This window comes from Aulostomus chinensis, chromosome 5 (assembly GCF_037954235.1).
Source record: "Aulostomus chinensis isolate RoL2024-O1b breed Wild chromosome 5, RoL_Achi_v1.0, whole genome shotgun sequence".
Taxonomy (NCBI): Eukaryota; Metazoa; Chordata; class Actinopteri; order Syngnathiformes; family Aulostomidae; genus Aulostomus; species Aulostomus chinensis.
In genome coordinates this window covers 26487460-26500854 of record NC_141324.1, presented here as the reverse complement: position 1 = coordinate 26500854, position 13395 = coordinate 26487460, and the positions used below count along the sequence as shown (strand labels likewise).

The 13395-nt window shown below is 42.2% G+C and overlaps 1 protein-coding gene across 7 annotated transcripts in view; it reads right to left on the bottom strand.

The window, feature by feature from the left end:
- Positions 1-13395, bottom strand: part of LOC147261946 (receptor-type tyrosine-protein phosphatase mu) — a 164511-nt gene that overhangs the window by 60932 nt on the left and 90184 nt on the right. For all 7 annotated transcript variants that reach the window (XM_086204259.1, XM_086204263.1, XM_086204258.1 and 4 more), the window contains 4 exons: positions 12992-13193; positions 12155-12257; positions 2311-2584; positions 740-776 (listed from right to left, as the gene is read on the bottom strand). In XM_086204259.1, the coding sequence (XP_086060385.1) occupies positions 740-776; positions 2311-2584; positions 12155-12257; positions 12992-13193 (616 nt within the window). The remainder of the gene's footprint in view (positions 1-739; positions 777-2310; positions 2585-12154; positions 12258-12991; positions 13194-13395) is intronic.

Sequence of the window (13395 nt, the reverse complement as noted above, 5' to 3'; positions counted from 1 at the left end):
AGTAAAGTAGTCTTTTGCCAAGTCTCCTCATTCTACCAAGTATACTAAATATCAATGTACTGGGGGTACACCTAAATAAATACACTGCCTCAGGTGCATTTAAGTACCACGGGGCCCTGGGACAGGTAAATACAAAGAGACTTGGTGGACAAGGATTAATGAGCTCACAATGAAATGTGAGTATAGACAGATTTATCTTTTATAACAGAGGGAAATAAGACAAATGAAACCTTTCCTGTTTAAAACGACCTTTCAATGGATCACTGAGTGTACAAGATGCACCTCAATGCACCATGAAGTTACTCGTTTCCCAGTTCGTGGTCAGCGCTTCACAAAGTGGTGTACAAGCACATGAATTCTTAAATACTGCAATTTTTTGAGTTAAGCTCGTGAGCGAGTTATTCCATAAATACATGAATGTAGGCTATAGGAGAGACCCAGACCCCACCACACAGAAATGAGCATTTTTGTCTTTGTGTGTGACAATTGTCAGGGGGGCAACATCTGCCGCCAGGCCCCTGGATTTGAGCCCAGTTCCTCAGAGCGGGCCACCTTCATGGTAGAAATATAATTCCTGAAGAAACTGTTGCTCTAAAAATGTGATCGAGCATCAATATTAACTTCAGCAAACCTGTTAATGTTGTTAGGTCTCAGAAATCAAAAGTAAGTGTTACTGGACACTGTGTGTGGCAAAAAAAGCAAACACACACACAATCTGACAGAAGTGACTCCTTCCTACCTTTGGTGGCGACTCGAACACAGTCGATTTTGGTTTCCTGTATAAAAAGATAAACAACAGTAGGGAGGGGGAGGGAAAGCAAAGAAAAGACAGATTCTCTGAGATTATCATGACACACATGTAATCACACATACTTAAAAGCAGCAACAACACCTATCATCTTAATGCCAGCGTGGTTACAACAAAAGGGCTCGGCCGGTTCCACGCTGTCCCCCTATCATCTGTTGAGCTCGTTGACTGTGACACAAAACGCAGTTAGGTGAGAGGGCTCGCAACACAGATTAGTGGTGCTGAGCTGCAGATTTGTCAGCCAGCAGCGATCTGTCTGCAGCCTGTGGCTCAAGGTGGTCAGTCACTGTGGAGAAACCAGAGGTCTGTGACAGGCAACACCAACCCAGCATGCAGGGTGCCAAAATGACACGTCAGGGAGCCTGTCTGAATATATAATGGGAGCTTCAATTTAGACAACAGCCTCTACAACATGAAAACAAAAAAACAAAAAACAGTGATTTTACTGTTTGGAGAAGTTTGTTGTTGACAGTGGTCAAGTGAAAAGGAAAAAAAGGACACAATTGGAGAAAAGTGAGGCCGTGAGCAACACAAAACAAGCAACACAAAGGCACGAGTGCTGTGTCCCTGTATTTGACCCTGCTCAGCTTTCCAATGAACCAGGAGAGACACAGAAGTGAGAGACAGACATGAGAGGCACAAAGAGCCGAGAATGATGTTGCATATTCATTCACGTGAGAGCCTTTAACGTTCACACAGTCTTACGTAACTTATAAGAAATCAGATATTAGTTAAAGCTTGCTGTGCTGTCCATTAAGTGATGACTTAATGAGTATATTCAGCTGCCATATAACTCAAAACAAATAATGTCAAAATGGTCTCCGTCTAAGAGACGGCGCTTTGTGCTGCCCCTACATGGGACTCTTTGTTCTTCAATTTTGTTTGCTCATACCTCTCAGCGATTCACCCTGGAAAGTTTCAGCCCGCCAGTGTGTTACTCTCAAGAGCAAACTCACTAATTGGATTCAGCCCTGCGTCACATGTTAGTTCTATTGCCTCCTCAAAAGACGTGCCGGTGTTTCTCAAGGAGGCTGCTTATGGCGATTCTCATTCAAGACCACAATCAGTAGGGCTCTTGAAATTGCCACTGAGCTGCTCCGTGGAGGGAGGGCCTCGCTAAGTTCCACTTGATGACAGGGGCTGCGACCTGTACGATGGGTAGCCCCGTTGTTGTCGCCTGCCCCCCACACTTAACTGCCCCTGGGACGACTGCAACTCTTAAACGCTGTTGATCAAAGGCTAGTCTGGTATTTGGTGTAAGGCTCCAATGGAAAAGGCAGAGGAACTGAGCCATGGTAATGGAGGGGACGCAGCTCTGCATTCAAAACCTGACCCTGCTGTAGCCTAACAAGATGGTGGTCCTGATACGCATCCATGTGTCATGTTTGTGGGAAGTGATTATACACAGGATACAGATATGTGCACAGCTTTAAAGGAGTCTAAGGGTGTTTCAAACAGAACTTGAAAGGATAAAAGACCAGGAGGGAGGAAGGAAGACCCACCCCGTTGGCTGTGCTGACGGCCTGGTAGTAGATGCTGTAGCTCTTCTGGGGCAGCAGAGGAGCATTCCAGTACCCGTTGTAGGTCTTGTTGTCCCCGACGGTGAAGGGCTGGGGTGAGTGGATACCAGCAGCTGGGAACTGAGCAGTGAAGTAGTACTGCGAGTTCAGGAGGGTGGCGTTCTGGAAGTGAATGGGGACTGGGTAGCAGCGTAGGATTTCTGCGGTGCCTCGTGTCCTGCGTGGACGTTCCTCCTCTACCACCACCTGGTAGGCACTGCAAACACAACACACATCAGAATTAACACAAAACAGCCAACAAGGCACTTGTAGAAAGCTGTTGGCATGCCTGATGATTTCTGTCTTTTGGCTGTTGGCATTATAATATTTATAAATGCCCGACTTGTGAATGGCGCTGAAAATGTATGCTGCAAATCTGTAAACCTGAAGTAAACCAAGTCTCAAGCACTGATTCATTATTTAGAAATGTTATTGAAGAGATTGGTGGATAGTATGATGCTTTTCTCACGCAGGCTTCTCAGGGTTATTCATTAAAATGTATTTATATGTCATTAATATACTCTATATGTCCAAACACCCTTTTCAAAAGAAGGTGATGATATTGACCATCCTGAAAGCAGCGGTTTTGACTTGTTCTGAATATATTCCTGCACTGACTGCTGGTGATGTCCTGGCATCATTATGTTTTGATAAATCTAACCCTATTCAAAATTGTTCCTCCCTATTAATGTTATTTACAACAGCAAAAGACAGCATTTTTACTTCCCCCGTAGAAGCTATGTTGTGACTCGAGTTTTTTTCTACTTCTGTCAGGTTATGAAAAAGCTACTTAAACAACCGCCATGGAAGAAGCAGCGAATCTGTTTACCACACAAATGGCAAACAGCAGCATATGGCCTTGGTGAAGGTATGTGCTACACAGTGCCCTTGTATTATTCCTAAGTAGTTGCCGGGGCTAACATGTTTATTATTAAAAAAAAAAAAAATAAATATGGCTCAGAAAGGAGGGGAAAATATCATATCATACATTTCTAAACTGAAGCACCCCAATAAATTCGTGGTTGCCATGGGAAGTTAGCAAGATGCCGCTCTGATCACGTGGAAAGAAACATCAAGTCTCAGGAGATTTGGTGAAATGGTTCTTGATTGCGAGTGAAACATGAACATCGGGCGGCAAAAATGTTCTTTTCATTTCTGCGGGTCGAAAAACGTATGCAAACATCAGGCCTCACACATGAAATTCCGCAAAAACACATTCATCTTGCATGACTACTTTAGCCCTCAATTTTGTCCTGATGACTATTTCGAAGTCCTCGCTCCCGACACCCAGGCTTGCAAAGACTTTAATGTTACAATGGACACAAACAGTAGCTGTGACTGGAAGTGAAACAAAAGATCATTTATCTGAAAAATAAAACAAAACAAACACAACATTTCCCATAGTTTCCTTGTGCCTGCATAGCAAACAAGAGTGACTCAAAAATACAGTGGAGGAGAAATGTGCAGGGAGGAAGAGAGCCTGGCATCATTTGCTTTTTTTTTTCTTTTTTTTTAATGACTCAACACCTGAAGAGGTTAACAGTTCTTTCCATTTCCTCTCCACCCCAGCCTAGTGTTTAGCGAGATCAAAACTGCAGCCCTCTGTGCCTCTGACAGAGATGACATTGTTTCTGACTTGGCCACTTAGCTTGAGGGGGAGACTGACTGTCTTATACACTTTCATGTTAGTATGCATCTCGCGTCCACCTGTTAAATCTATTGAATCGCTGAGAGACAAAGTGTCTGCTTACAGCTGCCATGGAGAATAACCAGACCTGATTAGGGGGCAAGTGCTCAATAAGCAAACAAGGTATTATTACTGAAAATGGGGTAAAGATACACTGCTCCATTACTGGATACGTTTATATGGAGGTCAATATTGCGTTATCAATACGACTAAGATAAGACACTGCCATGGAAACAGCATTTTCTGACTACCTTAACCTGGATAGTTGGAGAAAATGATCAGATTAAGATATGAGGAGTACACTGGAGGAGTACAATACACAAACTCAACTGTACGCAGTTTTCTGCATTACTCTGTAGCATGTACACAGGAGTAAAAATGGAATATTCTCCAGTACACTCATGTAAGCACTTTAATGGAAATATCGTCTCATTTAAAAAGGTCAATAGTTGGATTATTTCCATCCATGTTAACATAGCGAATGTTCTGTTGTGCACAAAATTAAATACTAGTTCGAGCGTATCCCTGCCTGCTCTGCTGGTGTACCGTTAATGCAGAAAGAAGAGAGTAAATTTTTTTTTTTTTAAAAACAGTGAAAACACAGATACTGCAAGCTAATGTAGCAAGCATGGATATAAATAGCTGTACAATTTGTTCTTCTAAACAATGACAATCATTACATATGATGTACTCTGGACCTTGTATGACCATAGATATTTAACCAAGCCTGCATTTTTAAAAACAGCAGATGGAAATAAATACATGTGTCGAGAAAATGTGCGCTGAAGTGGCTGTACTCTTAAGCCGTATTGACACAGTACAGACAGCCCCAGAGATGATCAATTGTTCCCTGCGGTTGGTACTAGATGATTAAGTGTCCCCCTGTGTGTACAGCATGTGCTCTCTAACCCTATAGTTTATCACAAGGTGCTCGGAGTGCCATTAGAAAATCTCCCTTTGCTCTTAGTGGGTGTGTCCCAATTCCTCAGAGCTCTTCTATTTAGTGCTAGGTTGGGAGGTGATGAAATATTCAATCCTGCTGAGAGTCTGCAGGAGAAATCAGCCTTTAATTACTGTCCCCTATTGAGAGCAGAGGGTCAAAGGGCAGATGGAGATGGTACATGGGAGCCACTTAAGTAGCAGCAGAGAAATTAGTGATGAAGCTGGATGAAGGCCTCAGGCAAAACTCAGAGATGATGTGAGAGGATGATATGATACACATTTTTACCGACAAACAATGATTGTTACTTCAGGATATAACAGAAGACTGGCAGTACTTTTAGTTTAGAGCTGAACATCTGTAATGCTTTACATGATTTATAGCCACAATAAACTATGGACTTATTTTCTTCTTACCTTGCAGCTCACTTGAATTTGCACTTTATATTCCATATCAATCTAGCTGGTGAAAAAACAAAAACAAAAGCTGGCTCCCCCGGGTGGCTCCTTATGATATGATGATGTGGCTGTGCCATGACTTAATGATAGACACTGTATGAATAGGACTGGTTTCCTTTCCTCGGGCAAAATACCAAGTGCCAAAGGCTATGAGGCTCCAAGGGTAAGAACTCTTGTAATGTGAAAATCTAAACCAGTGCATGTCTTCTAGACTATTCACTGCAGCAAGAAACTAAAACCTAACCAACAGTATATATTCAATTTAATCATTGTGTAAGGGTTAGAGACAGTAAAACGCCTTTTTACCGTTTCACTTAGCACATTTTTCAACAGTAAGTTGCTGTGTGGCAATTAAATATTTAACAGAAACTCTTTCTGAGTGTACAAATTTACTTAATCTAATATATTTAAAACCTGACTCCTGAGTTAAACGTAGGCCATCTGAAAAGGCTTCTTTTTTACTGTAATGACTGCTGTCGTGTTGGTGTGCCTTTGAGCAGCTGACACCTCGTCACCTCACGCTGAGTTCACCATTTGCGTTATGAGTCATTTTGACAGACCGCAGCCATACAGCCACATTCTTGATTTTGTACGGCAGGAACAAGCACCAGAAAACAACAAACAAGAACATGAACAGCAATGACTTGGACACAAGAACAAAAATCCTTTGTATATTTGATCTGATACAAAGCAGAGAACTTCAAGTGACCCGAGTTCAGTTGAATCGTAGACGCGTATGTTTTAATAAATAAGAACAGAAATGAGTCCTAAAAACAGGCAAAAAGTTAAAGCACTGTTGAATGTTGGTTCACTCATCTCAAAGTCAGTGGGTTTTAGATTAAATGCCTGAAATAAGGGTCTGTGGTTAACACGGGCTTGAGATCTTTTAACATTGTATTCTACAGCATGAAATATGCCAATAAATACAGCAGTTGTGAGTTTCAAAGCTTTTAATTTATCTTAAAACGGTTAATAAATGGCTGAACAAGACCAAAGACGTTGAGGACATAAAACGTCAGCACACCAAAAGCAGAGGAGCGAGAAGCTGAGTTCGTGAGATCATGAGTCGGTGGTGGTGTTCACTTCCAGCAAATCATTAGCTTCTAATGTTAGCATTCATGTGAATCATTTGTTTCTCAATATAATACACATCTCAGAAAAAAAACACCTAAATCTAGTTTAAATGCTCCATTGGCTCCTCGTCCAAATCAATAGTGAAGCTAATTTGCAGGTTAGCCTCCAAAAACGAGCCATCCCGGTGGTACTCCATTCGAGCCCTTCATGTTGCTACAGCACAAGCGATGGTCTGGCTCAGTTCAGTGCGATGGTCTGGCTCAGTTCAGTGTTGGTTACTAGTCCTCGCAACGGCCAACTAAACCCCCACAAACAAAGATAACAGCCTCTCAGGAGAGAATGCCCACAATTCATACCAAGCACCTCGGTGAAAGCTTTGAAATTGTACTCAATTCCAAAACCACTGAAAGTCTCCACTTTGCAAGCTGAGTAGAAGATGGAAAGACAAGGACGGCTGCATGAGAAGAATGGTGTAAGCTGTTAAAAGTGGCCTGCCAGAGGGGCCGGCAGGGCAGACCTGTATTCCTGCAGTTACGCGGCAACCTGAGCTGACACCAATTAGGCCTCCTCCAGCCTTGCTGCCCGATAGATTTCAGCTCTACCGCCATGTGACGCTGACCAATTATGGTGGATTGACTCGGAATCGACTGGATTGTGACCTGAAACTCAGATTTATTTTTCATGTGGGCTGATAGGAGAGAACTCCAGGCAGTTTGAGCAGATGAGGGGAGGGGTATGGGGAGCATTTCAATCACTGTCTCTCACTCTAATGCTAATCGGCTGGCTCATATGCCTAGACGTCTGATTTAGGAGGGGTTGTAAGTAACACACGTCTCCTGACCCAGCATCCTTCCACCATGCCTCTGTCTTCCCACTCCTTATATTTCCCTAGTGTCCATAAAGCTATAAAGCAAACAAATTAGAAGGTGCTATAGATTAAATTTGCCATTAAATTGTAAAAAGCACTGAGTTGTGTCACATTTAGGCACAGCTATTAGCTTACGCTATATTTTAGGACTGTCGGAAAAAACGTAACTGATTTCAGGCACTATGGTTGAGTGCAGATAATCTGATGCTATGGGGACCGACTACACTGGAAATAATTTCCCTCAATATACGAAACAACACTGCAAACTGATGTATTTTACAGCGTTTTCTGTTTATGTACTTGTGTGAGCTCGCTCAAGGCAAAGGTTACGCAGAGAGAGAGCGACCGATTTAGTGGTGCAAATGATAAGAGGAGCATCTCAAATCATTTATCTCTGCAGAAGCATGTAAACATGTATTTTGATGCGATGGAGTGAGGAGGCGGATTCTGGCCCTGACAAGGGGCCATTGCAAACATTAGTTTAACACGACATGACTGATAGACAGTTCACTAATCCTCTTAAAGGAACAGTGTCCCCTCTGGTAAAAATTGTTCCCGGCTATGTGTGTCGTCCCCAGAGATTAGAGCCAAATCCAAGTTGGAAATGTTATACCAATTAGCAATTACAAATATGAAAAATCGCCTGCCTCCCTCAGCAGTGACGTCTGCCTTGATCCATCTGAAATATGATTTTACTTCAGCATGACTGCCGGATGCTCAAGTGAAACGGACATTTGTCATCTGTTCTGTCTTGCCTTTTTTATGAAGCAGCGCTATCGTGTGATCTTGCAGTGTGCTCCCCTTCCTGTGTTACAGCAAAACATCTGCTGTTTGAAACTCAAATGTCTGGAGCTCTATTACCTCCCAAACCCAATCAGTGTGCAAGATTGCGTTATCAAATCAAGCTTCATGCTGCTCTGCTCCGTACTGCTGCGGATCAGTGTTCTCCCTTGTCAAATCCCTCTTTCAGAGGGGCTTTAAAACTGATTTCATAAAGTGTTCAATTTCAAAATGAGCAACCCACCACTCTGGAAAAGTGATGGCCACGCTTGTAACATGAGAAAATTAAATCTACCTATGGTGTGATATTTAAGCCCTCAGCTGACAAATTATAAACTATCCAACAGACAAACTAGACCATCTTTTTACTTCTTCTAGCACTCCAGGACACAAAGGTGCCCTAATAGGAAAGTTTAGAGATGTTACAGTTGGATTCAAGTGCCTGAATTTATCATTATTGGCCAGACAGTAGATCCCAACAGACTGCCTTCCTCAAACCCCTCTGAAAAGAAGCCACTTTATAGTCACTTTAATTTTTCAAAAGCATTGTGTGTCACTCGAGTTGAAGGCGGAAAACACCTTCAAAAGCCTGCCAGTATCTGGGCTCTGCATCATAATGTCTCCCGTTTGCTGCCCTCCACCATCTCCTTTCTTTTGCAATTCAAGGTTTCAAGACATCAGGCGCATACATGAGGGTAGTATGCTGGCCTTTTTTTGTCCTTAGAGATTTAAGAGAACTGAAGAGGTGGGGAAAGGAATGTGTACCTGAGAACCCTAAAGTTTAGATGTGGAAATGCTCTGCTGTGATCAAAGGAAGACTCGCTTAGTTCTCGAGAGCAGTTGTGCCACGTACCGAACTTCGGTGAGGAATAATAATTTGAAAGTTTAATTATGTGGCACTTTTCAAAACAACATTACAAAGACATAATCAAGGTGATGAAATTAAAAACAATTATCTTGAGATGCATTAAACATATATGATCCTTTTATTCTTTCTATTCAATTATTAAACCTGCAATTATCTTTTGGCCACTCGGGGACGGTGGAGAAATGTTGTCAACACAAGTTTTAAGCAGTTATGTTGAACTCGGTAGTTAATAGTGGCTTATTTACCCATCAAGTTGTAACAGGAAGAACAGAAAAGAACAAAGTGAAAGCTATTGTGCGGAACATTACATCAAAGGTAATTGCATGGTCATCCAGGTCCAAGTTAGCAGATGGCTAACAGGAAGTAGCTGCTCAGCCATGATCCACTCGGCTGTTAACACTTGCAGCTGTAAAAAGTTTGGAGTGTCACAAATAACTCACCTCACTATCATATTATTAGGTCTGAAACTACAATCTCATCTTTCATGCAGTTGTGGAATCAGTACGCCTTCCAAGTGTAAACAAGAGAAGCCCACCATTCTAATTAATGAGGGCTCCACAACATGCTGTTAATTATAATTAGGGGTTTGTAATTAGCCCAGTGGCAGCCTAAGTAAGGCCTTGTGTATGGTACCTGTGAGGAGATTTTAAAAAAACCCATCCCTCTGTCTTTCTTACTCAGGCCTCCGTGCTTGGCACCGGGGCATTAATCTGGACAGCTGCGCATACAGCAAACATGAGTTGACAAGCCTGACTAAACATCTCCAGGCTGTAATCTTTGAAGGACTCCAATGAGCTGATCGTGTAAATTTGAGTATTACAGCGAACGCAAGTGTTTATCACTCAGTCAACCCACTCTCTGGGTCGCAGAGAGCAAGAGCCACTGTGGATCACAGCAGACCGCTATTAACAGAGCCGGCCTTTGCATTTGCAATGGTCTGTTTCCTACTACTAACTCCCACTTGTAGCCTGAGAGAGGGATGTAGAAAAGCCCGCGTTCCCACCAATATCTCTCACGTGAAGCAGGCAGACTCTTGTTTTTACATGCAAGCACATAGTAATATGTAACGCATTAAAAACATACATGCAGCTACATCATGTAAACAGGCTCCATGACTCGCCTGGAGCCTGCACTCTCTCTGTCAGTAGCATGTACCATTCATGACTTCTTACAAAAGTTGATAAATGTTGTATATTTGGTCTTACTCATACACATCCAGTATCTATACATCTATCTATATCTAGATAGATCTGTATCTTGATATACAGAGAAAGAAAGAGGGAGAGAGAAACCGATGATAGCCTGCCTTGCAAATTATGTATGGCTGAACATCTATTGATGAAATAAACATTGATTTTATAAACAGAACCCCCCCCCCCCCGAGATTTTTGTTGTTTGACTAAATTTAGCCTGTCAAAATTGGTTTGTCAAAATGTTTCATCACGTGAAGATTATGCTGGCAGATGTGTTCACGTGTTATAATGTTTCATCACGTGAACACATCTGCCAGCACAATGTTGTGAGTCAATGCAAGTGAAAGTCCGCAAGAAAATCTGCAGGGAATCAAGCAGACTTACATGGTTTAAAAAAAAAAAAAAAATTTAAGTGTATCCTCCAAAAATCTCTTAATCAGGTCTGAATCTGTCGATTTCAGATTTGATGAGATTAGGTTATTAGCATCTTTCTAGATGATGGTTTCCTGAGTTTATTTTAAAGAGGAAAACTCAATGAACTCCCGACTGTGACTCCAACTCAACTCATTCCAGCTGTGTCGCTCTGATGAAGGTTGTCTGGCCCAAGACTTTTAACTGCTGTGCTCCAGCACTTTCGCCTTTGTTGTACGTGATTTATTAAGATACAGCAATGCTGCACACACTTTAATTGCCAACCCAGGGATGAGTAAACTGAGTTGAATACACTGATTCTGCGCTGCGCAGGTGAAAACAGCAATTTAATTTCAGTGCTTCCTGTTCACATAATGGGAACCAATACAATTTATACTCCCACATCTATAGCTTTTTTGGAGGTCGTCATTAAGCAAAACCTACTGTGCTGAAAACCAAAGTAGGCTTGTTTTGCACATTCACATGCACGCAAATAGCTTTCCTCATAGATGATGTTTCAAGTCACTCTAATAAAGACGCGCTATTTATGATTCCTGCTGCTGACACACTGAAGAATAGATGGTTTTGGTGTTAGCCATGTCTTTAGCCTCATTGTTGGGTGTGGACCGTAGTGAGGCTCAAGACACGGAGGCCTTTTTCCAAAACTACTTGGCACATCGAGGCTTCAGGACACTACTTTGGACGAGCGGTATGTCGACATTTTATGGTTCTATTGAGTATTTTTTTGCGTTTGAAAACTGGGCTCCATTTACTTCAATTGTTTGGGAGATTACTGCCAAATCTTTCCTTGTGCAACACCAGCAGTGTTTTGTGGACGAAAAAAACTTCACCCGATCCATCAGCATGAGGGTGATTAGATAATAACGACTGAATTTTCATTTGTGAATGAAATATCTTTTAATTACAATGCAAGAAAAATAGACTTTTGTCCGTCATGAAAGCTGCTTATTTAAATACAATTCAGCTGAATTAACTTCAGAGGCTCAGAGTGGCTCAGAAACTGGTACTGACTACTGCAGAATTCTTACCGGAAGCCCACAGTGGCCTTCGGTAAACCAAAAATGATGACTTTGTCCTACAACTTGGCATTTAAACAGAGCATGGGTACTGCTTCTCTAATAAATGCACCATCGAGCAGACAAAGGCCCGTGGTGATTCAGTGTGAGCAGCCTGGTACATAAAAAGACATATAAGGCAAGAGATCCTGAAGCTAGCCTCGCCTGCACTGGGCTTTGTTCTCATCTTCAAAGGCTATGCTTCCATTCCACAGGATCCACAAACAAATAAAGCTCAAAAAATGAGATATGTACAAACTGAATTCCTTGGCTACTTCCCTCACGGCGGAACACTGATAAACACAAAGTCTTTGATAATTTTTGTTGCTGATGTTAGTTCCTGTTGCTCTAATATGCTGTTTAGTATTTTTTTTTTTTCCAAATCGGTGCTGTGCATGTGTGCTTGTGTGCGTCTTCTAAGTGGAAGCCTACCTCACAGGTGCACCCCTGCTTTGGGCAGGTTTAAGCAGTACAGTGACTGTGCTGTCTGTTTGGTTCAGAGAGGTCTCCTGGTCATACGCCGGCATGGAGGGAGCTGAGGAGAAGACCCAACACAAAGTGATTAACTGCACTTCACTGGAAAGATAAACAAATTCCAGTACTGGTTAACAAATAGATTTCTTTTATGCCAATTGGCTCGTTAAAAAAGACAGCAGTTTTCTCTCTTTTACACTGGGCAGAGCTCTTGCCTTTATAGCAACAAAATTTCACCATTAAGTATGACAATTGCACTGGAGTAAAACTTCTGTCACAATGGTATTGGCCAAAAGAAAATCTTCAGAGTGCATTGAAAGAAAAAAAGCAAGGAAAATTGCCATGTAGCCTTCTGGTCATTGTCAAAATCAATCGCGGGTTTTACGAAGCAAAGCCAGCCATGTTTTAAGAAAACTAAGGCGCAATTTGTCTTTGACTTATCAGACATCTGAAAGGTCTATTTGTAATCGCCAGACCAGCAGATTTACCAAAACACATCGCTGTGTCAGTGAAGGACAGCAGACGAGGCAGTGCATGCCGAGTATACCATTGCTGGTTTGTCTTGAGCAGCTGATACAGGGTTTACCATTTCAGACCAAAAAAAAAAAAAAAAAACACGTCCAGGAAAGTTGCAATGACGAATTAAAAAAAAATCTGCATCATTTAACTTGGGGTAAGCAAGCTACATTTCCCACTTACAAACTTTTTGCATGAACTTTCACAGGGGTAAATAGTGCATCAAATATTCAACAGTATCCTCACACCACAACTGGTTGTGCCGCTGACCCTACTGACCTGAAATCTTGGTGGTGAACTGGGTGATGACAGGGGGCCCGTAGCCCTTGGCAGTGCTGGCGCGTAGGGTGAAGGAGTATGTAGAGCCCGGGTAGAGGCCTGTGAAGACGTGGGTGGTCTCATTGCCGAGTTTCACTACCTTCCCACTCTGGTTGGAGAGGTCCAACTCAGGGTCAAAGGAGCTCACAGCCTTGTAGGAGATCTAAGAAGGAATGAATTAATATTCAGATTCGGAATATTCAGTGGGCTCTGGTGCTCGGGTAGCTCTCTTTAGCTGAGGAAAATTTATATTCATACATGGAAATGTTGGAGGCATCCAAGTGTCTCAGAAAGCTGAGGCATTACTGTACTTTATAGTACCTGAGGTTTCCCTGTCTTCTTCCTGTCTATACTTCACAGTCAGA